Source organism: Sminthopsis crassicaudata, chromosome 3, assembly GCF_048593235.1.
Source record: "Sminthopsis crassicaudata isolate SCR6 chromosome 3, ASM4859323v1, whole genome shotgun sequence".
In the NCBI taxonomy this organism is placed as follows: domain Eukaryota; kingdom Metazoa; phylum Chordata; class Mammalia; order Dasyuromorphia; family Dasyuridae; genus Sminthopsis; species Sminthopsis crassicaudata.
The window spans coordinates 615,886,493-615,910,144 of NC_133619.1; the positions used below are offsets into that span (position 1 = coordinate 615,886,493).

General features: G+C 49.7%; 1 protein-coding gene across 2 annotated transcripts; it reads left to right on the forward strand.

Annotated features, from left to right (window-relative positions):
• The first annotated feature begins 1,242 nt into the window (after nucleotides 1-1,242).
• FAM131C (family with sequence similarity 131 member C) lies at nucleotides 1,243-22,909 on the forward strand. 2 transcript variants are annotated; one of them, XR_012488575.1, is made up of 8 exons: nucleotides 1,243-1,725; nucleotides 13,298-13,412; nucleotides 14,739-14,774; nucleotides 15,038-15,131; nucleotides 17,023-17,205; nucleotides 18,150-18,260; nucleotides 21,672-22,241; nucleotides 22,657-22,909. XR_012488575.1 is itself a non-coding variant. In XM_074306161.1 (7 exons), the coding sequence occupies exons 3-7, from the start codon at nucleotides 14,748-14,750 to the stop codon at nucleotides 21,968-21,970; spliced, it is 714 nt and encodes a 237-aa protein (XP_074162262.1). In that variant the 5' UTR covers nucleotides 1,243-1,725; nucleotides 13,298-13,412; nucleotides 14,739-14,747; the 3' UTR covers nucleotides 21,971-22,909. The 2 variants fall into 2 exon arrangements, 1 of the variants encoding a protein (XP_074162262.1); XM_074306161.1 differs by having other exon boundaries at nucleotides 21,672-22,909.
• Nucleotides 22,910-23,652: the final 743 nt, after the last annotated feature.

A 23,652-nucleotide genomic window follows, 5' to 3' on the forward strand; every position in this document is an offset into this window, starting at 1 on the left:
GCGATTTCCAGGGCATATTTCGTTGCAGCCCTAGGTTAGAGAAGAGGATATTGAAGAAACCCCAGTTTAGAGCTAGAAAGAGCCACTAGAATTTGAACCCAGATTGTTCGACTCCAAACGTGTTATTCTTTCTGCTTAGACTAATTTGCCTACTCAATTCTATTCACCATACATTTATTAAGCACCTACTGTAGGCCAGGCACTCTATTGGACATTGGGACAAGGAAGAACCTTGGAGAAATTCACAAACTAAGAGAGAAACTTTTTTTGTGGCTCTGTAATTTCCTCAGGGGGAGGATCCTCTCCATAAGTACATATTTGGACCCCTCCATAAGGGCCCAGAGTTGCATCCCATGAAAAACACTTGAGGGGACCAGCGACTGGTCCTCAGGTAACCCGGAGGCTGACTTACTCTCAAAGCCTTTGAAGCTTTATGGGACTTGCCAGACCATAATCTCCACAGACGTAGACGGCCTTGGGGAGCACGGGGTCTGCGCCACACCACGGCACGGTACCAGGGCAGCACTTTAGTGGAGGAATAGATAAATATAGTCCCGGTACATATACCATGAATTAGCCAGGAAAGGTGCCATAAAAAGAGACTTTTTTAGCTAGCAGGGTTGAGAAAGCTGCTTGAGAGAGGTGACCTTCAGACTGGATTTTAAAGAAGGGGTAGAACATCCACAGGTGGAGATAGGAGGATGGGAGAGAATTCCAGGTAGAGGAAGCTCATTCCTAAGGGCAAGGAGTGCCTGAGCACCTCAAGTCACAGCCCCCACCCAGTTCCCGGATGAAAGGGGGTCCATCATTGTGGACTCCCCAGTTCCAGACCTTCCCAGCCCGATCAACAGGTGCAGAGGAGTTCGGCCCTCCTCCTCCTCCTTCTCTTCTTCCTCCCCCTCCTCCATCGCCGCTGGGAGCAAGCTAGGCAGGGGCGGGGCCCTAGCTTTCTCCTCCAGGGAGTCCTCAGGGCTTCGCCCTGGTCCCCCAAGGGCCATCCAACCCCACCCGCGGTGCAAGCAAAAGAGGAGGAATTCAGAGAGAGCTGGAGAGAAGTGAGACAGAGGGAGGGGAAAGGAGAGCGGAGACTGAGCCAGAGCCGGGAGCGAAGCAGAGCGGAGAGGGCACAGAGGAGAGGGGCACGGAGCGGGCAGGGGCAGAGGAAGGAGGGGCGCAGTGGAGGGGCACGGAGCGGGCAGGGGCAGAGCAGGGAGGGGCTCAGTAGAGGGGCGCAGAGCGGACGGGGGAGCTGCGGAGAGGGACACAGCTGAGAGAGGGAGGAGGGGACGTGGCCACAGCGGGCGAATCCTCCGAGGCTTCCTGCCTGGCAGGAACCAGAGGCGCCGGCCCCGCTCCGCGCCCTCAGCCTCCCGCCGCCGCCGCTACAGTCGCCGCTACTCCTCGGCGTCCATCCCTCGGCTCCCGCGCCGCTCTCGCGCCCCTAGCCCGGGCTCTCGGCCGCGAACTTCAGCGGGGCCCCTGGGAGCCTCCGAGAGCACGAGGGGGTCGGGGCGCGGGCGGGGGGCGCGCCCAGCCCGGGCCCGAGGGGCGTGCGCCTGAGCCTGGCCCCGCTGCTCGCGCCGCCGGGCCACCCGGAGCCGGGGCCGCGGTGGCGGCGGAGTGGCGCTGCCCGGCCCGGGAGACATGAGCGGCCAGCCCTGCCCCGTAGGGAAGGAGGACGGCCGCTCGCCGCTCGGCCCGTGATGGGCTCCTGCGTCTCCCGAGGTAAGGACGATGGGAGCCCGGAGGGCTGGGGTTCGAGGAGACCTTGGAGAGGAGGGGAGGGGGTCGTCTCCTTGGGGTCCCGCTTCCCCTCTCTCCCACCCAAGGACAGGGACGTGTTTATCTCGGGCCGCTGGGCACGCGGGCACTGCCCCCAAGAGCGTCAGGACGCCCCCTCCTCAGTGGAGATTTCCAGGTGACTAACCCTCCACTCCCCCCGGGAGCAACCGTCCAGCCTCTGAGCCGCACATCCCTCGAGTACGGGGCCCCCGGGGCTCGGCGCCCCAGGCAATGGGAGGGCTCCAGGGAGGCTGGCACAGCGCCCGACGCAGCGGGCGTTCTCGGAGGAGAAAGCTGAGGTCACCCCCTCCCTTCTGCGGTCGGACCCCGGGGACCGACGCCGGCGGCGGGACTAGGGGCTAGTCCCCTGCCTCTGGGAAGCTTGTTCTCCCCACCCCCACTCCTTTAAAACCACCTCCCCTTCTATCCACCCCCCCACCTGCAGACATACACACGCGCTCACGGGCGCGCGCGTCCCCCTTCCCCTCCCCCCACGCACACACCGGCCTCCAGCCCCCAGCCCCAGAACTGATCCCTTTCCTGGGAGTGGAGTCTTGCAAGTCTGAAAAGCTTCTTGTGCTCCAGCCCTCCCTCTGAGCTATGGAGGAGAGCCAGACGTGGCTGCCACCTTCTGCCTGGCACGAGGTCCAGTTAAGATACGGTCATTGTGGATTCTGGCTCAGCACCTTCTCCGGAACCCCTTTCTGCCCTTTTTGACCCAGCCTCCCCAGATTTCCCAAGGTTCTGATTCCTTTCCTCAATCCCACCTGGAAAGGTAACGGTTCATCCCATTCCCAACTAGACCTGCAGTTGTCAGAAAGAAGGCAGCTCCCCTTCTCCCTGCCCACTTGAAGTCCTTGGTTTAATTTCCTAAAAGCTCCCTTGCTTCTGTTTAAAAACAAAAGCAGATCTTTCCCCCAAACCATTTTTACTAGAAGCTTCCGTGGTCTTCTGTGAACCCGGGACAAAAAAGGGGAGACAGAGGCAAGATTAAGGGATGGGGGGGCACAGGGATATTTAATCTGCTGTTCCAAGGATTCAGGGGCTTGTTTTCTGGATACAGCCTCCAGAATGTAAGGGTGGGAGAAAGAAAAGGGGATCTTTCCTTAAAAGCTCAAAGAGAGCCAGTCTGACTGCGGAAAGAGAAGGGGAGCTCTCCACAGAGGCAGCGAGATGGCTGAAATGACCTCCAAAGGTCCTCTCAGCCTCTATGAGTCTTCGAGTGATGCTCTCTGTGCCCACCCCGCCCCCATTTCCTGTGCTTTTCAATCTCGCCCATCAGTCAGTTGAACCAGTCATCAGATTAGTCAGTTATCAATCAATCATGTACCATTCAGTCAGAGCAGACCAGCTAGTCTAATGCTCAGGTTGGCAGTCGTAAAGTGTTATTAGTTGGCTCGTTGTCATCATCATTGTTCAACACAGCAGCTTCTCCAGCTTCCTAGGTGACCCTCCTCCTCTCTCTCCTTTTCCTTTCTCTCCCTCCTTTTCCCTTTCCTTCCCCTCCCTTTCTTTCTCTTCTTCTTCCCTCTTCTCCTTTTCTTTCTCTTCCCCTTCCTTTTCCATTCCCTTCACTTTCTTTTCCCCTTCCATCCAGTTCCCTCTCTTCTTTTCCCTCTTTTCCATTTTTTCTTTTTCCTTTCCTTGCCTTATTCTCTTCTTTTCTCTTCCTTCCACTCCTTTCTCTTCTCGATCCTTTCCTTTCTTTTCTTTTCCTTTCCTTTCCCTTCCCTTGCCCTTTGAAGCAAGGTTTCCAGGGTAACCACATCACTGGGCTAGCTTCTTAGGACCAGCTTCCTAAACCATCATGCCCTCCCCAAACCCCACTCCTATCCTACTTAAGGGTACAAGGGGAACAGATCTCTGCTTGGGAAAAGCTTTGACTACCATGAGATGACAGATACAGGTGGCACCCAGAGACACCTGGTGCAGGGCTGCATTTCACAGCAGGCTCGAGAAGAGAAGATCCTGATCATGGCTGAACCCCCCAGAACCATCCCAGAGAGATATGAGCTGCAGGAGACTATACTGTGAACCCTCTCTAACCCCTTGATCTTCTCAGCAAAATCTGGTTACTGTGAACACTGAAAGTAATGGGGAAAGGCAAAGGAGGTCACTGAGGGAAGGATAAACAGTCTGAAGGGTGTCATGTTTAAGAGCAGTGAAGCCTGCTTGAATCCTAATTCTGACAGTGTGATCTTAGGCAAGTCATTTTAATTTCACTGTCTTAGTTTTCTCATGGGTACAATGAGGTTAATATTTGCCCTTACCTACTTCACAGAACTGTTGAGAGGCTTAAATGAAATGAGTGCAAAGCACATGTCAAGCTTGGAAATATGTTGTTTTTCCTTAATAATGGATATGTACTAAGCCATGGGGATAGCTCTGGTAGCAGACCCAATAACTGACAAATCCACTGAGCAACAACGGACTGAAAGACCCCTTCCTGAACAATTGATAGACTGGCAACTGAAGCATCTTTACGACCAACCTCACTCACTGGCAGACAACTAGATGCCTCGTGAGCTAATGATTCATTTACTGCCTTTTAGTGCTAGATTGGGAGCCAAAAGTCCTGAGTTCAAATTTTGACTCTTCCACAAGTCTTTTTAATCATTCTGATTTCCCCTGTGGTCCAGGACCCACCCAACCCTGGACATTTTGTAGTCCAGCCTTGGTTTACAGTTGGCCCTCTTTCTCAGAGCTCTCCTTGGGCAATTGAAGTCCTTGAGAAACTATCCATTCTCACACCCCATCCTAAACATAGAATCGGAGCCAGTTGCCACCTCCTTCCCCTTTCTGTCCCCTACCACTGCCAAATTGTGTTTTAGTGTGATGGACTAAGGATATAAAGAGCTCTGTCTGATTGGGACAGACAGACTAAGAGTGTCACTATTATAAAGTGTGTCTATTATTGTGACAGGTTAGAACTGACCAGGTGTGCCAGGTATAGGCTGGGCCTATGGGAATACATCTTATGTCTATGACGTCCAAGGGTATCCAAGTGTGACAGATATGAGATTGTGTCTATTTGACTATGACAGGCTGAGAGTGGCTGAAAAAGCAGAGCTGGCTTTCCAATTTTTTTTTTGCTGTGTATGCTGATGAATGCTTAAAGTATTGAGGGGTGTATCCAAAACAGTTTTGACAACCATGTGAGAGGGGGCAGATGATACGGACAATCAGAATAACCCATAGCAAATAAATCTCCAGTAATTTAAAAATAATATGTAATCTAGAACATATTAAATAGTTCTGATTCAGACTTCCCCTGATTAACATTGAAATCACTAAACACTAGTGATGGGACAGAACTTAGACCATGGAATGTCAGTCCTGGGAGGGTCCTAGGATAAGGAGCAGCATAAGGGCTGGAAAATGCCTTAGAACATATACTAATAGAACTAAAAAGTCCCTTAGAAACCTAAATGTCAAAATTGAAAAGGACCTTAAAATATCAGAAATGGAAGAGACTTTAGAACACAGAATGTTGGGAAGGACCTTAGAACCCAGGATGTCAGAGCTGGGAGAGACTTAAAACAGAGAAACTGTTTGTCAAAACTGGAAGGACTCTTAGAACCCAGGATGTCAGAACTGGAAGGGCCCTTAGAACACAAAATGTCAGAGCTGAGAGTCCTTAGAACTGAGGATGTCAGAGCTGGGAGGGATTGAGAACACAGACCTGGGATGGCCCTTAGAGATTTTCTAGCCTAGAGATCCCCCAAACTATTGCATGGGAGCTAAATCCTGTCCACTATATGTTTTTGTACCTTGCAAGGACCTAAGAATATTTTTACATTTTAAGATACAATATACATATGTAAATTCAAAATATTTTATATTTTTTAAGACAATAAAACTTGGTTTTAAAATGTAAAAAATCATTCTAAGCTCCTGACCATCCTAAAATAGGCTGGTTTGAGTTTAACCTGCAGCCTATAATTTTGCTGATCCCTCATCTAGGTCAAGCCCCTCACTTTAGGGAATTGAAGTCCCATATAACTCTTCCCTAATCCTTAATTAGAAGTACTTGGGGACAGAGAATTGGGGAGGGCGGGCAAGCCGATCTGAATCTGTGACAAATCTGAATTATTGATTACTTGGGAAAAGGAAGTACATGCAAGCTGAAAAAGTACCAATGAGGAGAGCTCCTGAGGTGACCTGATTAAGTGACCACAGATCTGAGGAGCTTGAAGCCCAGAGGTGCTTCCAAAGCATCCAAGAATGGATAATTCTCTTAAATAAGCTAAAATTATTCTATCTCAACCTAAGTCATGCACACACACTATGTTTCTATTTAACAAAAGTCACTTCTTTCCCCTTTCTCCTTACTGTCATTTTCCTCTTGCTTAAACTTAATGAAATTATTTCAACCCAGAATACATTTCCAACCTTAGTTCAGATTCTTAAAACCAGAGGCCTTAAAACCAGTCCATCCACTTCAGTTGTTTCCCCATCTTTAAAATTAGAGAAACACTAAGGTTCCTTCCACCTCTGAAATTCTATGTTCTAGAGTCCATCCCAAGTCTGATAGTCTAAGGACCTCTACGGATGCTCTAAGTACCCTTCCAGCTCTGACATTCTCTGTTCTAAGGGCCTTCCCAGCTCTGACATCCCGGGTTCTAAGGGCCCTCCCAGCTCTGACCTCCTGGGTTCTAAAGACCCTCCCAGCTCTGACATTCTCTGTTCTAAAGGCCCATCCAGCTCTGATATCCTGGGTTCTAAAGGCCCCTCCCAGCTCTGACATCCTGGGTTCTAAAGGCCCTCCAAGCTCTGAGCTCCCGGGTTCTAAGGGCCCTCCCAGTTCTGACTCCTGGGTTCTAAGGGCCCTCCCAGCTCTGACCTCCTGGGTTCTAAAGACCCTCCCAGCTCTGACATTCTCTGTTCTAAAGGCCCATCCAGCTCTGCTATCCCATGTTCTAAGGGCCTTCCCAGCTCTGACATTTTCTGTTCTAAGGGCCTTCCCAGCTCTGACCTCCTGGGTTCTAAGGGCCCTCCCAGCTCTGACATCCTGGATTCTAAAGACCCTCCCAGCTCTGACAGCCTGGGTTCTAAGAGCCCTCCCAGTGCTGATATTCTATGTTCTAAGATTTTTTTTTCCTGACTTGGATATTCTATGGTCCTTTGTAAGTGGCTAGGTGGTATTTATCTAAGTGTATGGTGTCTGACCTTGCAGAAAAGTAGTCCAGTAATGGTGCAAATTAGCTGCAGGTTTTCACTAAAGTAGCCTATGGAAAACTGAGTTACCTGGATTTTTTCCTCCCCTTCCACCCAGGAAGCTGAATCTCCTTCCATGTCAACTCATCCAAATTGGAGTTAGTTTTTCCAATGAGCATGGATGGAGGTTTTAAGCCCAGAGCAGGCCACAAAACAAGCCACAGTCACCCATCTTTCTACAGAGTTCCTCCTATCTTGAGAGGGGGCCACTAGACTTCACTCTGTCTTTCCCATCTCTTTTCTTAGAGGGTCCCCAGACTAATGAGAAAGACTATCCCTGCTATTGAAGACTTCTTATTAGATAGGAAAAACTCAGTTTCTGACCTTAGGGAGCTTCTAAATTGGGTTGGACATAACGTATACACACTAGGAAAATGCCAATGAGAACATTTATAAAGCAACAAATTAATAAGTTCAATTCCGATAGCACAAACTGAATCCTGAAGACTTGATATGATGGGCTTAAAGTTAATCCAAGGAGACTTCAAGAAGGAGATGACTTTAAAGTAGTATTTTTTATTTTGTTTTGTTTTGTTCTTGTTGTTGACAAGAATTGCTTTTTATTTTCAAAATACGTGCAAAGATAGTTTTCCACATTCACCCTTGCAAAACCTTGTGATACAATTTTTTCTTCCTCTCTTCCCTCATCCTCTTCCCCTAGACAGCAAGCAATGCAATATATATTTCCACATTTATCATGTGAAGCAGTATTCTGAAGAAGGTGAGGGCCATTGTCCATGGGGTTTTCTTGACAAAGACACTGGAGTAATTTATCATTTCTTTCTTCAACATCCCCATTTTATAGATGAGGAACTGAGGTAAATGGGGTTATGTAACTTGCCCAGGGTCATGCAGCTAACAAGTATCTGAGGTTAAATTTGAACTCAGATCTTCCTGATTCCAGGCCTGGCACCGATGTACCTGGGAGCCAAAGTACTACCTACCTGCCCTGGAATGGGGAACCTAGAATATTAACTGATGTTAATATATTAATACCTGATGTTTCTTTAGCACTTTGAAGGTTTGCAAATGACATGCAGACAGACATCTCATTTGAACTCCACAACAATGAGGTGGGAGTCATTACTAAACAGGCTCATTATCCCCATTGTAGAGATGAAAAAGTGAGGCTCAGAAAAGTAAGATAATTTGTTTAAGGTCATATAGCTGGTCACTGTCTGAAGCCAGATTTTAATCTGACTCTCTTCTTGTTCTATAATCCTAACGGATTTAGAGAGGAGGGGGACTGGTAGGGAGGGGAGATGGAGGGAAGGGTGTCTGCTGCCGCAGAAAACTGAGCCAAGGGAATAGGAGCTGCACAATCACTCTATAAATATCTCTTCTCGAGGGCTAGGGAAGATTGGTAACAGCCAGGCTGTTCTCAGCCAAGCCGCCACGCCAGGCTGGGTCTCTGCACCTGTGGCGGTGACTCACCAGGCAGAGGGAGGAGGCAACATCCTCTCCCTCTCACTTGAGGGGCTGGGGAAGAGGAGAGCAGAATTCGGTCCCATTGTACAGAAAGGGAGACTGAGATCTAAGAGACAGCTAAGTGACTCAAGTGCTTAGTAGAAAGACTAACAGTCCCCAACTTTTTTTTTTTTAAAGTGTAAAAGCTAGAGAATTCTTGTTATTTTGTGATTAATAAATTGGCAAATTGGCTGTGACACTTTTCCACAACTAAATGTCACTATCCGCCAGTACAGAAGTCGGTACTTAACCAGACTGAGCAACAAGGCAAAAAGAGCAGACATGGGAATATCGTCGGTAATTCAATTTATATTCTTCACGCCTGTGTACCGCACATTATTCTCACCAAGGAAAAGTGTCCGAACAGATTAGTGGAGCAATATGGCCTCCGTGACCTTTTTTGTAGCAAGCGGTTTCAGAAGTAATAGAATTGAACTTTAATATTTTCCTTGATTTTATTGGTCTGTACCCAAGTTACTTGAACATATTTCAGTTTTTAAAAACTATACACAAGGGGGAAAAAACTGATTTAAGAGAATACTGAAGCAGTCAGTCAAATATATAACTAACGTGGAGGTCATTGTTGAATTGATCCTAAAGGAATATGTTACTCTAATGATTTGAAAATAAAGCAAATAGGATTTCTCTGTAAGAAAGGAACAGTCTCCATCTTGATGTAGAAGTGCTTCAAAGTGCTAAAGAAACATCAGGTATTAATATATTAACATCAGCGTATTTCTATAATCCTTTCATAGGATTGATGTCGAATAATCTGTTAGGATAATCAAGCTAGGAAGGCGTGAGTGACGCTGAACTTCTTGGTGGAAACAGAAAATAGAGGTAGGAGAAGGGAGACCAAGGACCCGAGTTCAGAGCGTTTTCTCAGCATTTCTCCGACTGTTGCCTTGCATGGGCTAGGTTGTTGACATAAATTTTCAGAGTGTGACCTTGGGAAAACCTTTCTGTACTTCAGCTTTCTCGTGACTAAAATCAAAAGGTTGGGCGAGCTGGTCCCTTCGAACTTGAATATTTTGTGTGCCAAAATTATTTTTAGCTCTAGGGTTAGTTGATTAGAGGAAAGGGTGGAAGGGAATCCTTTATGGAGCTGAGATGCCCCAAAGAACTGAGTCAGGAACATACTGTATTATATAAATAGTATCTGGAGGGAGGGTGACCGGTGACTCCATTTCCTCACTATTCAAGAAGAGAAGTGGGGCTGAAATCACCAGAGGAAGGTTTTAGGGAAGATACACAGCAAGAAAGTGAGTGGCTAGACACAAGAAGGAACTTCCTTTGCTCAAGGGGCATTCCATCCTGCAACAAATGTGCTGAAGAGAGAAATAGCCTCTTCTGACTTCCAGTTTAACTGGAAAACACCAGAGAATCTGGAGAGAAGTGGCCACTTTGGTGCAGGAAGATGGAAGAGGTGACTTCTAAGGGCCCCCTCGGGGAAACAAGCCAGTTTTAATTCTGCTCTTTTTTTTTTTTTTTTTGAGGAAATTCATTCAAACTTGAGTCAATGAAGTACCTACTATGTGCCAGCCACCTTACTAAGTGCTGGGGATACAAAGAAAGGCAAGCGGCAGGTAGAAGAATGAGGCTTTGACCTCAGGATCAGGGATAAAGCAGGAGTCATAGCGGGATCTGCTGGGTCACTCAGAGGTACTGAGTTCAAATCCCAGTCCACTACTAACTACAGGAGTGACCTTGCCCAAGCCATTTTCCTGCTTTGGCTCTCCGGTTCCTCGTCAGTAAAAGGAGGCTAAACTCACTTTTATTCTCAAGCCTGCGGTTGACTAAGGAGAGGATGGGGAGATGCTGCTGGGGATCCAGGCCCCTCAGAGGCTGACTTCCTATGGGACAGAGCAGGCCCGTCCTGGTGGAGGGGGCCCTGAGCTACGCAGGCTCCTACCCAGGCAAGAGCCTAGCTCGGGGCCCATTTCTTCGTCCTCTTCCGCTGTGTTTTTCCAATGGCCAGTGACGTGGTCGGCTGGGTCCCAGCTGGGGAAGGAGGAGCCTGTGGCTCCTCCCAGGGCCGCTTCATTACCTGATGTCTCTATGGCAACCACGGGTGACATCACCAGGGCCCAAGTCCTGAGGGGGGAGGGAGGCAGGAGACAACCAGCTGTGGGCCTGGACCCTGGAGAGGAGACACAGGAGAAGCCGGACTGGGGAGGGACGGAGCCTGGAGCCGGGTGGAAGGAGCCCTGGGAAGGAGGGAGCACTGGGCCCCGAGGTGGAGGATCTGGGTCCTTATTTTGCTGCTAAGTGGTGATGGAGGCAAGTCACTCCTCTTGGAGCCTCAGTTTTTCCAGCAATAAAATGGAACCAATCTCAGTGACTCCTCTGATACTTTCTTCTTGTTTCTCCTTTTCCTGAGGAGGCAGCATCAGGGTTGTCATGGGACCAGGCAGGGCCCCACACAAGAGGGTGCGTAAGAGATTTTTAACATCTTTCAAGAGATGTGTGGAGGGCTCATCAATATTCTTATTTTGGAGTTCAGTGTCTGTGAAAGTGAGGTCATAAAATATCAGGGCCTGGAGGGCTGTTAGACATCGAGTGCTAAACACACAGGAGGTCAGAGCTGGGAGGAACCTTAGAACCCGGGATGTCAGGGCTGGGAGGGCCCTTAGAACCCGGGATGTCAGGGCTGGGAGGGCCCTTAGAACCCAGGATGTCAGAGCTGGGAGGGCCCTTAGAACCCAGGAGGTCAGAGCTGGGAGGTCCTTAGAACCCGGGATGTCAGAGCTGGGAGGGCCCTTAGAACCCAGGAGGTCAGAACTGGGAGGAACCTTAGAACCCAGGATGTCAGAGCTGGGAGGAACCTTAGAAACCAGGAGGTCAGAGCTGGGAGGGCCCTTAGAACCCGGGATGTCAGGGCTGGGAGGGCCCTTAGAACCCAGGAGGTCAGAGCTGGGAGGGCCCTTAGAACCCAGGAGGTCAGAGCTGGGAGGTCCTTAGAACCCGGGATGTCAGGGCTGGGAGGGCCCTTAGAAACCAGGAGGTCAGAACTGGGAGGAACCTTAGAACCCAGGATGTCAGAGCTGGGAGGAACCTTAGAAACCAGGAGGTCAGAGCTGGGAGGGCCCTTAGAACCCGGGATGTCAGGGCTGGGAGGGCCCTTAGAACCCAGGAGGTCAGAGCTGGGAGGGCCCTTAGAACCCAGGAGGTCAGAGCTGGGAGGGCCCTTAGAACCCAGGAGGTCAGAGCTGGGAGGAACCTTAGAACCCAGGAGGTCAGAGCTGGGAGGGCCCTTAGAACCCAGGAGGTCAGAGCTGGGAGGAACCTTAGAACCCAGGAGGTCAGAGCTGGGAGGGCCCTTAGAACCCAGGAGGTCAGAGCTGGAAGGAACCTTAGAACCCGGGATATCAGGGCTGGGAGGGCCCTTAGAACCCAGGATGTCAGACCTGGGAGGGCCCTTAGAACCCGGGAGGTCAGAGCTGGGAGGGCCTTAGAACCTAGGATGTCAGAACTGGGAGGGCCCTTAGAACCTGGGATGTCAGAGCTGGGAGGGCCCAGAGAAGAATGCATGATTTAGAGGCTGTTGGAGGGAGGATCTGAACCCCTATTCCACCACTTGTTGTAAGCTGTGTGTTCTCAGACAAGTCACTGTCTCTCTGGACCTCAATATCATCCTCTGTAAACTGTTCTGGGTGACTAAGCCCCTTTCCTAAGCTAGACAGCCTCTTCATTTTAGAGAGGAAGAAATGAAGATCAAAAGAGGAAAAGTGAATGCCCAGAGGACTTGGTTCGGGTCTTCGGAACCCCGCTCTCCTGTAACCTCCCTCCACACCACACATTCTCCCTCCCCAATGGAAGTTCCATGAACCAGACTCGTAGAGTACTTAAAGGCATAGTATATGGTACCTACACAGTTGATGTTTAATAAGTACTTGTTTCCTTCCCTAAAAACAGCATCTTTTGGTTGCATCTGAGCTCTTAAATGCAGGTGCCCCTACCTCTCAGAAGTCTTCAAATCCTGTCTTCTTAATTCTGGCACCCTTTGTGAATTTGGGGAAAACTTGGCCCAACAGAGTGGTCTCCACCCTGTACATCTAGATTCACTGTTGGGAAAGGAGAGATGGCTAGAGTCTGTAATGTGTCCCTGAAAGGAATCTCCCTGCCCTTCTCCCAACTGAGCATCTGCCCAGCTGTGCCCGTCACTGCCCTGGGGAAGGCAGGTCACTCATGATGAAAGCTCTCTCTGCCCTTTGTGGTATTCCTCCTTCCAGAGATTGGAAAAAATATTAAAATTTTAAAAAATTAAAAAGAAGAGAGTGGACAACTATTTATAAGCAGGGACTCCTATTCTAGCTGGGGAAAGAGGAGGGCTCTATAATGATAGAGGAATCTTGCCCATTGCAGGAATCCGTGCAGCTCTCTTGGATGGAGCTGCTTTGAGAGGGTCAGGCCTCCTTGAATTGGCCAATCCCAGCTTACGCTGCTTTCAGGAAAAGGGACTAAAGGGCAGAGTCAAACCTAGAATATTCCCCTGAGAACAAAACCCTGGATGCAGGAAACTGGATGGAGAATTCAGACAGCACCTTTGATTGCCTTTACCCCAAACCCTTCCAAAACAAATCCAGTATCAGACACTTACTAGCTGTGTGACCCTATCGTAGTCACTTAACTCTGTGAGCCTCAGTTTCCTCACCTGTAAAATGACTAGAGGAGGAAATGGCAACCCACCCCTATATCTTTGCCAAGAAAACCCCAAGTGGGGTCATGTAAAGTTGGACAGGACTGAATAACAACGACCATTCCTTCCCTTCTGAGGCTCCCTTTCTCCATCTCAACCCTTTCCTTTAACTCACGCTCTTTCTTCCTCCAGAACTGTTCACAAGTGCCACAAAGACTGCCCTCTGCCCAGGGACATAGATTGCCCAGCTCCGGACCTCTCCTCTGCCTACCTTCCTCCTGTTGCTCCAGACTATGTCACCAGTAAGGTAAATGACACCCCTATATTTCTCCACCACCCTAACTTGCCCACACCCTCAGGCTACAGCTGGACCTCTTATCTCCATCCTAAAGGAACACCACTAGGCTTGGGACCCTTCTTGATGATTCTGCAGCAGATTCAGACTCCCTACATCTGTGATGTTTGTGGGGACTCCGCTATGGGCTTGCTATGGGATATCAGCACCCTTAAGAAGGGTCTGGACAAGTTCTTGGTGTGGTATCTGGGAGAGCTAGATTTGGGTTCAGAGGAGCTGGGATTGCATCCTTGTTCTTGCTTCCTGAACTCAATCTTCTCAGATACTCATTAGCTGGGTAATTCTGGGGAGGTCAGTTATTTTCTCTAAACCTCAATTACTTCATCTGTAAAAGAGAGATAACTGCATTGACATCCCAGGCTGTTGTGAGGCTTAAAAGAGATAATATATGTAAAAACCTTGAAACGCTGTAAAAGTGTTGACAATTATTATTGCTCGTGTGACTTTAAACTAATCACTCAACTTCTCCTCAGCTTCAGTTTGCTCATCTGTAAAATGGGGGAGGGGGGGCTGGACCAAATGACATCTGAGGTTCTTTTCACATTGATATATATTGAAGTAGCAATTTCCCAATTAGCGGGGCCCTTGAATCAAGGCATCCGGCAATACCTATATTTATTTTTCAAATCTGCTAAGGGGCAGCCAGGCCAGATCTCTGGGGAGATGAGAGGATTATTGGGCCCTTCACTTCCTTCCAGGAATCCTGATAGATCATACTTTCTGATGAGCTTACTTGGTATAATTAGTCAGTCAATAAACACTGATTAAGCTCCTACTATGTGCTAAGTTCTAGAGATACAAAGAAATACAAAAACATATCCTGCATCCAATGAGGGAGACAATATTTAAATAGTATACATGGGGGGAGGGAAGAGACAGAGAGAGACAGAGAGAAAGAGAGAGAGAGAAACAGAGAGAACAGAGAGAGATACAGAGAGAAAGACAGAAAGAGAGAGACAGAGAGACAGAGACAGAGAGACAGAGAGAGAGAGAGACAGAGAGAGAGAGAGAGAGAAACAGAGAGAACAGAGAGAGACACAGAGAGAGACACAGAGAGAGAGAGGGAGAGAGAGAGACAGAGAGAGAGAGAGAGAGACCAGAGAGAGAGAGACAGAGAGAGACAGAGAGAGAGAGAGACAGAGAGAGAGAGAGAAAGGGAAAGGCACCAGGAGCTAGGAGGACCTGGAGAAGGTTTCTTTTAGAAGGTGGGATTTGAGTTTCCTGGTTGCTCTCTTAGAAACTGCATCTTCCTGAATCCCTTTTTTCATTTCATTTTAGGAAAAACAAATGGATTTCTGTTGGGATCCCTGGCAGGTCTGTTTCCTTTGTCCTGATCTCCCCCCACCAAGCCCTTAGCCCATGCCTGGCCGTGTGCTGTTACCTTGCTGGGTCCTGGGGGGAGGTTGGAACCGAGGGGATAAAGAGGGACCTTGATTCACCAAGCTTGGGCTGTCCCCTCCCAGGCTTCCCCTCCCATGGCCCTGGCCCAGACTCTTGAGACTGGCATAGGAGAGAAAGGGTATTATAGGACTGGGAGGGGGCTATTCATTGACCATCCCTTTCTCTTCTCCCTTTAGAAATGCTTCCGGACACCCAATGGCTTCCTGTCGGAGACCAAGACCTGCTCCAGTAACTACAACGTGGCCGCCCTAGCCACCTCCTCCCTGGTGGGTACGTACAGGCCCAGAGCCTTATGGCTTGACACTAGCACCTAGGACACACAAAACGGAGTTTTAAAGACTCTCCCTACGGAGGGAGAAAGACGCCTGCTAAGAGATCAGGGAAGTAACAGGGTGGAACTGAGTTAGAGAGGAATTTCTCTGCCACAGGCAGACACAATGTCCTATTTTCATGATTATTCTTTCTGGCTATGTGCTAAACGCAATTGTTTCAGTTGCCCGGGATAAAGCTAAGCTAAGTATTATGCTTAATTTTTTTTTTCCAGCATTCTCTAAATTTTGACTGCCTAGGCCAAAGTCCCAGTTGCCCCCCCCCTTGGGACAGTTCTGCACCTGCCTCTCCCAGGGACCAGTACCTTAGAAGATTTGAGCCCTCTGAGAGCAAAGTCAACAGTAATCTATCAAATGTTTGCCATGTGCCAGGAACTGAGCTAAGAGGGCTAGACCTCAAATATTATGTGGATAGAACTCTAGCTTCAGGAGGAATTGAGTTCAAATCCAACTACAGACACTTTATACTAGCTGTGTGACTCTGGACAAGTCATTTAACCCCAATTGCCTCATCAAAAATACAAAAATAAAAGATTCTATATTTAAAGGAGAACAGAAAAAAAAAAAAAGAACATGAGTACTCCATGCAGGGGCAAAGACAGGGAGATAGGAATGAACCACATTACGCCTGTTGGAGAAAGAACAGCTAGACTGGAGAGAACACGGGATATGTGCTAGAGGGCCCCAGAGACAGGCTTCCCTGCCAGGTTTATTCCTGCCTCTATTATTTGCAGTTTCCTCTGCCTGGAATGCTTTCTCCATTATTACCCTTTCTCTCTTCAACCTTCAAGGCTGTGCAAGCTCTGCTTCCTCCAGGGAGCCTTTCCCAACCACCTTCACCATCAGCACTCTTTCTGTCCTCCAAGAGGGAATATGAGGTGGTAGAAAGGACCCTGGAGGGAGGAACAGGACTAAAATGCTGGCCTTATTATGTCCTACCTGTTTAGTCTTAAGCAAATCACTTTACTTCTGTGTGGATCTCAGTTTCTCCATCTATAAAATAGGGCACTGGGCTCAATGATTTCTGAAGTCCCCTCTAGTTCTAAGTCTAGGAATTGCTACAGAAAGAATTGGCTGAGAGCAATAAAGTACCTGAGAGTCCATTGGTACTGTTGCCAATCAACAACGCAGAGCTATGGGAAAAACCGGTTTATTATGCACAGAGTGCAAACTCTCTATACAGAAATAAGCCTTCCGTGGGCTTGGGTTACATCAGCAAGATGGGAACAGTGGAATTTCAAAGAGTAAATATGAGAAGAGGATGATTTACACTTAAAAGAACATGGGGTAGAAGGGAAAGGTTTTATCACATCAAACATGGTGCTAGCCAGTTAACACCAGAGCCGCAGCTGATATTTCAAGCTGTAAATTTGTAAACAGGCAGAGCAGGAACTAACCAGATCCCAGTAGGGCTCAGTGGATGTCTCAGTTTTATTTTACACTCTAGCTATTTACGTGACTTGCAGATCTTAAGTAAATGGTGATAAGAAAGTTAAGCCAGAAATTATTTTTGCACATGAGTTTATGTGGTCTAGTATATAATAGGCAACATTTTTGAATTTTTGATAGTACAAGGCATATTGCATTATGGTTCTGATAGTAGAAGATCAGAGTTCAAATCCCCCCCCCTTACTGGTACTTCCTACTTGGGTATAATTTTGGGCAAATCACCTCCCGTCCCTGAACCTCCGTTTTCTCATTTGCTAAATGAGGGGCCCTGAGGGGCCCTGGGATCCTTGCAATTCCAGATCTGTGATCCTTGGTTGAATGGTTATGGTACATGGGTGGGAATGAGAGCAAAGAGGAATAACTCAGCTTCTTCCCGTGCCCAGGTGTGGTGCAGAGCATCAAGGACCACATCACAAAGCCCACGGCCATGGCTCGGGGCCGGGTAGCCCACCTGATCGAGTGGAAAGGCTGGAGCGCCCAGCAGTCGGGCTGGGACCCATCGCCAGCAGAGGAGGAACATTACAGCTACCTTCCTGATGAGCTTCGGGAGGCCCGATTTGCTGCAGGTCAGTGGGACCAGAGGGTTGGGGTGGGTGGTGAAGCTAAGGGACAAAAGACAACTTAAGTGAAGACTGCTACCCAAATCAAGGCCCCATGGAACCTGAGATGACATCCTTCTGCCCAAAAGGGAGACTGGAGTGAAAGAACATTGAAGAAAATCAAAAGGCCTGCATTCAAATCCTGACTATCTCTCATCTGCTTTGATCTTCAATAAGATACTTCACTTTAACGAGCCTCAGTTTCCTCATCTACCAAATGGAAATAACAATCAAGCTACTAACTTAATAAAATTATTGGGAAACAAGTGCTTTATAAACTTTATAGCAATATAGAAATGTCAATAACTGTTACTAAGTGGATGCTAGGCCATTGCATGGACATCAGATCGTTGGGTGGGCAGTAAGTCATTGTATGGGCATTGGATTGACACCCATAGGATGAGCACTAGCCCACTAGATGTGTGTAATATTATTGGGTGGGTGAGGATTAGACCACTGGATTGGCATAATATCTTTAGGTGAGCCTTGGACTATTATAAGGATGTGAGATCATTGTGTGGGCACAGGGTGATTAGGATTATTGGGTGGTTGGAGTAGAATTTTTGCTGAGCACTGAATCATTGAATTAGGATAAAGTCATTGAATGGATCCTAAGGTGTATATATATAGGACTGCTAGGTGGGCACTGGATTATTGAACCATTGGAGCAGGATCATTGAATTGGAATAAAATCATTGGAGGGACCATAAGATAAACATAGGATTGTTAGGTTGGAATTATTTGAGCATTGGGTGGAAACTGGATGGAAGTTGGATCATTGATAGGCATGGGAAAGACCTTGAGGAGGTGGCTGTCCTGCCCGTGTCCTTCCACTGAACCTACCCACTGCAGCTACATTGCAGGGAGAGTCTGTCACCAACTCCAGCCCCGGTCCCTCCTTCTCAATACAGGTGTTGCTGAACAGTTTGCCATTACCGAGGCCACACTGAGTGCCTGGTCCTCAATAGAAGATGAAGAGATGTGCCATGGAGAGAGCCCCCAGGATGTCATCCCCCTTCAGGGTATGTTCCCCTGGGTGGGAGGGGGGAGAGCAAAAGCAGAGAAGACGATGAATAATTTAATTAAATTCAAGATGAATATATAAGTGCCTTCTATGTGCCAGGCACATAAACAAAAAGGAAACTGTCTCTGCCCTCATATTCTGCTGGAGGGGGGAAACAACATATATACAGACAAGTAAAAAAACAAAATACATATCAAATTATAAGGAATAATTATGAAATGGAGAGGTTTTGCTTCTATTGTATATTTGTTTCAGTTTTCTTGGCAGAGACACTGGAAGGGTTTGCCATTTCTTTCTCCAGTTCATTTGAAAGATAAGGAAACTGAGGCAAACAGGGTTAAGTGACTTGCCCAGGATCACTTGGCTAGTAAATGCCTGAGGTTGGATTTGAACTCCGGTTTTCCTGACTCCAGGCTGAGCACTTTGTTCATTCCCCCTCAAAACAGGTGATAGTGAGCATTTAAACAAACAAACAAACAAACAAAAAACAAATACTTTATAAATGCCCAGTGATTGTATTCTCCATTAGAACCGGTGATTTTATCAGGGCCTGCTCCCCAGATTAAAACCCCTTCCCTGCAACCCCCTGCCTTAGTAGACAGTCTTCGGGAGTCACTGGGCCTAAAGCCCCCCCCCCCCAAGTGGCCAGCCCTAGGTGTCTCAGAGTTGAGTGGACTCTCCCACATTTGACACAGTGCCAACTTGCTCAACTGTGCCAAGCCCCATATGCCACAGGCAAAGCTCTGGAGAGCCCAGGGTCACCTCCAGGCCCCACAAGCATCGGGGGAGGACCGGCTGGAGATGATTATGGGATGAGATCATGGGCAAGGATTTGTTTTAAAGCACTCTCTACATGTCCTCTGCCCTAATGCTGTGTGGCTGGTCCCCTTTATGAATGGATGAGGGAGCCATGGGTGACAATGGAGCAGGGAGCGATATTGGGAGAAAGAGCTCCTGGGTGCCAGGGGGCCACAAGCAAGGACCAGAGCATCCTTCCCCCTCAGCGGGAGGGCCAGGGCTGGTTGGGATCAGGATAGGGAAGAGAGAAGCGGTCCCGAGGAAAGAAAAGGAGGGTGGGAGCATGGGAACACGTCACAGAAAGTGCTTTGAGACTTGGGATTCTACCCTTGGAATTTTCCATTGACCCAGAATTACGCTCCATCCCACTGGCCAGCCAGCGTGGACGCTAGCGAGCAAGGTTAGGTCAGTGGAAAGAGCCTGGCCAAAGCCTGCCTCTCCCGCCCCCTCTATATGTTCTTCTTCTTCATGCACTCATTGGTCCGGCCAAACTGATCTCATCCAGGCTCAAAGAACATCATTTCTGAAAAGCATTTTACAAACCCTAACATAATCATACTACCAGTTTATTATTATATCACCCACTAGGTGGTGCCATAATGCACAATCAGTTTATTATTACTTGCTAGGTAGTGCCTTAATTCACAGAATATCAGTTTATTATTATACGACCCGATAGAGCACAGAGCACTGGACCTGGAAGCAGGAAATGAGTTCAAATCTAGCCTCAGACACTTAATAGCTGTGTGACTTTGGACAAGTCACTTCCTCTCTGCCTCAGTTTCCTCCACTGTAAAATTGGGGCGGGGCACTAATAATAACATCTACCTCCCAGGGTTCAAATTAGAACAGGCACAGAGCCTGGCACATAGTTGGTGCTATACAAATGCTTTTTTTTTCTTTTTTTAAAATTAATTTTATAATTATAACTTTTTTTTTTTTGGACAGTACATATGCATGGGTAATTCTTTACAACATTACCCCTTGCACTCCCTTCTGTTCCGATTTTTCCCCTCCTTCCCTCCACCCCCTCCCCTAGGTGGCAGGCAGTCCCATACTTGTTAAATATGGTGCAATATAAATGCTTAGCACTCTCCTACCATGATTAATAATAAAAGGCTTCCGACTTGGGGGATGATTTCATGGCCTGAGCCTTCTATTGCTCTCCTGCGGAACTCAAGCAAGATTTGCTGTGATACAGGGGTGTGCTGGGAAAAGTTTAAAAACCAGACGGGGGGAGGAGGGGGGAGGAGGCCGGGAGGAGGGAGAGGAATATGCAAATCTTGTTAGGTCTGATCTGAATCATTGACACTTTCCCCAGCACTTTCCTAAGCCTGGAAATCCACAACCCTTCCGACTGGGGGCGGGGAGGGGGAGGGGAGGGTGGGAATGCAGATTTCTGAGGTGGCAGTTTTCACACTGAAAATTGGTCCCGGCCGGCTCCTGCCCCGGGCTCTTCTAACAGCCCGAGTTTTGCTTGTAAAGCTGAATCATGGGAGAAACCTTCCGTTTAGATTAGTGGCGTCCAGTTTTACTGCATTCTGAAGCTGAGGCAGTCGTGGGTGAAGATAACTTCCTCTTAGAGCCACGGACAACAAGAGCGGTTGCTAGGGTGACTGCATCCCTAAGTAGACGGGGAACACCTCCAGCTCTCACCTCCGGACCTTTGCCCTGGCGGTTCCCCATGCCTGGTGTGCCCTTTTCGTCCTTAATCTCCTTCAAAGCTTAGCTCAGACATGGCTGCCCTCCTATATCCCATCATCCCATTCCTATTCCCCATCAGTTGGCGTCCATCAAGCTTCGTTTTGCTGGATTCTGAGTTTCAGGGCTGAACTCCCCCCCCCAACACTGGGTCACAGGGTGTTTGCTAGAAAGAGGAGGTGCGAGGAGCCCCCATCTTCCGGCCGGGTGCGCTCCCAGAGCCGGGCCCCCTGGCTCTGCCTCCGGCTCTGAGGGGAGGGATTGCTCTGGCTCCCCTGGGATGCATGGGGAGTGTATCTGCGTCGCACACCCGCGCTCTCCTCACAACACGCGGGGGAAGAGACTTCGGACCCCCCCACCCCCCCCCCCCCCCCCGCATCTTAGCCTCGAGGACAAAGGCAAACGGGCGGTTCCCAGCTCTCCAAGAGCTCGCGCTGCTCGGGGGTGAACTCAGCAGGAGCCTAAGGGTGTAGCATGTAAACGGAGGCAGTCGGGAGCACCGACGCCTGGGGGAAGGCTGGCTGCTAGGAGGACAAGCGTCCTGAAAGGCCTCGAGTAGGAGAGAGTGTCCGAAAGAGGGGCCGGAAGAAAGGAGGATAGTGCAGTAGGGTAGTCTGCACTCGCCAGGCAGACTTAGGGGCCATCCCATCTATTTGACAGGTAAGGAAACTGAGGACCGAATCACGTGATTTGTCCAGAGCCACACCCTACACGAGGGGCTTGGGGGAAAGCTGAAGGAGGGGTGCGGGGAGGTGGGGAGGGTCCGGTGCTCACCTCCTCTTCTTGGCTCCCAGCCCTCGGGAGCCTCTACCCGCAGGACAACCTCCGCCAGGGGCCTTTACTGGACGGGGGAAGGGGTCCCGAGAGGATGGGGAGGGTCCCGTGCTAACTTCCTTTCCTCCGCTTCCAGACTTCGGGAGCCTCTACCTGCAGGACAACCTCCGCCAGGGGCCTTTGCTGGACGGCAGCCTCCAGGCCTTCTCCTCCTCCCTGTCCTCCTCTCTCCCGGCCCCTGGCCCGCCCGCCGAGAGCTGGGACTCCCCGGAGGAGGCGTCCGCCGCGGGCCCGTGGCCTCCCAGCCCCGACAAGCAGCGGCTGCTGCTTCGAGGAGGCCCCGAAGGCCAGGCGGAGGCCCGGTCCCAGCTGCACGGCTCCCTCCGCTATGTGGACAGCAGCTCCCTCTCGGAGGACGAGGTCTTCTACAACTGAGGCCGGGCCCTAGGCTGGCACTGGGCAGGCCTGGAGAAAGACGCCGCGGGGAGGGAGGAGCGGGCCCCGCCTTTCTTCACTGACCCCATTGACCTCCCTGCCCTGAGGCTCACACCACGCCAAGGGGTGCCACCGGGGCCGCTTGCCCCTGCCGGCTGTGGCTCGGGACCACGGGCATCAGACTTCCCAGGGTCTCCAGCGGAGGCTGCTCCCCTGTAGTGGACGGACTCATGCCTCTCTTTGATCTTAAGATGGGCAAGTCAGGCACCAGGTAGGCATGGGGCTGTGGAGTCATGGAGACTCCTTAGGAAACCAATCGGTGCCTCAGTTTACCCCTTGTTCAATGGGAGCCATATCCCCCCAGCCCTTTCCTTTCTCTTTCTGTTTGGGAGGTAAAGTTGGGCAGAAGCGGGCTGGGGGTCTTCCATGTGCCCCTCCTTCCCACAGCCTCTCTTGCCCTTCCTCAGGACGCAGCAGAATACTGAGCTCTGTGACATCAAGAATTACTCCTGAGGAGTCCCCTCTGCCGTCCCCTCAGTGGTGGCACGGAGGGCCCTGGGAGGTAGCAAGGGATTGATGGGGTGTCTGAACCCCTGGGTTCCCTCCTCAGTCTCCCCCCACGTCTCACACTTCTACTTGGGGCTGAGCTCTCTCTTAGCCCTCACTCCCTCTGCTTCTTCCCTCAGCCCTCCTACAAGGTGGTGACTCCCTCCCCTGGCAGCTAAAGCCCCCCTTCTTGTCACTGTGACCGTCTGAACATCCTCACACTGTAGCACTTCCTGAACACTCCAGGGATTGGCTCCCAAGTTACTGGAGATCCTTCCCTGACACGTCCCAACAGGGGCCCCTTGGTGGACAGTCTTCCTCTCTCTCCACCCTATCCATTCCCTTCCCCTGCCATGTTCTCTGAAGACATTAAAGTGGTGGATTTGTCCAGTAGCTAACCAGATTCATGACTTGGGTGGAGGGGTGGATGATAATTCTTGGGTCTCCAGCTCCATCAAAACCTCCATTTCTATTGTGCAGAAATCTAGGGGAGGGAGTGGCTGTATGGCAAAGTGGCAGTCCTGAGTCAGGAGGACCTGAATTCAAATCTTACCTGAGACACTTAACACTTCCTAGCTCTGTCACCCTAGGCAAGTCATTTAACCCCAACTGACTCAGCAAAAAAGAAGGAAGGAAGGAAGGAAGGAAGGGAGGGAGGGAGGGAGGGAGGGAGGAAGGAAGGAAGGAAGGAAGGAAGGAAGGAAGGAAGGAAGGAAGGAAGGAAGGAAGGAAGGAAGGAAGGAAGGAAGGAAGGAAGGAAGGAAGGGAGGGAGGGAGGGAGGGAGGGAGGGAGGGAGGGAGGGAGGGAGGGAGGGAGGGAGGGAGGGAGAGAGAGAGAGAGGGAGAGAGGGACGGACGGAGGGAGGGAGGGAGGGAGGGAGGGAGGGAGGAAGGAAGGAAGGAAGGAAGGAAGGAAGGAAGGAAGGAAGGAAGGAAGGAAGGAAGGGAGGAAGGAAGGGAGGGAGGGAGGGAGGGAGGGAGGGAGGGAAGGAGGGAAGGAGGGAAGGAGGGAGGAAGGAAGGAAGGAAGGAAGGGAGGGAGGGAGGGAGGGAGGAAGGGAGGGAGGGAGGGAGGGAGGGAGGAGGAGAAAAAGAAATAAAGGAAGAAAGGAAGGGAGGGAAGGGGAAAGGGAAAGG

What these genes read in the sequence shown, in the direction of transcription:
- FAM131C (XM_074306161.1), top strand. Translation starts at nt 14,748, where the DNA reads ATGGATTTCTGTTGGGATCCCTGGCAG. An exon ending in TCTGTTGGGATCCCTGGCAG is followed by an intron (nt 14,775 to 15,037) that starts GTCTGTTTCCTT and finishes TTCTCCCTTTAG; the next exon opens with AAATGCTTCCGGACACCCAA. An exon ending in GGAGGCCCGATTTGCTGCAG is followed by an intron (nt 17,206 to 18,149) that starts GTCAGTGGGACC and finishes TTCTCAATACAG; the next exon opens with GTGTTGCTGAACAGTTTGCC.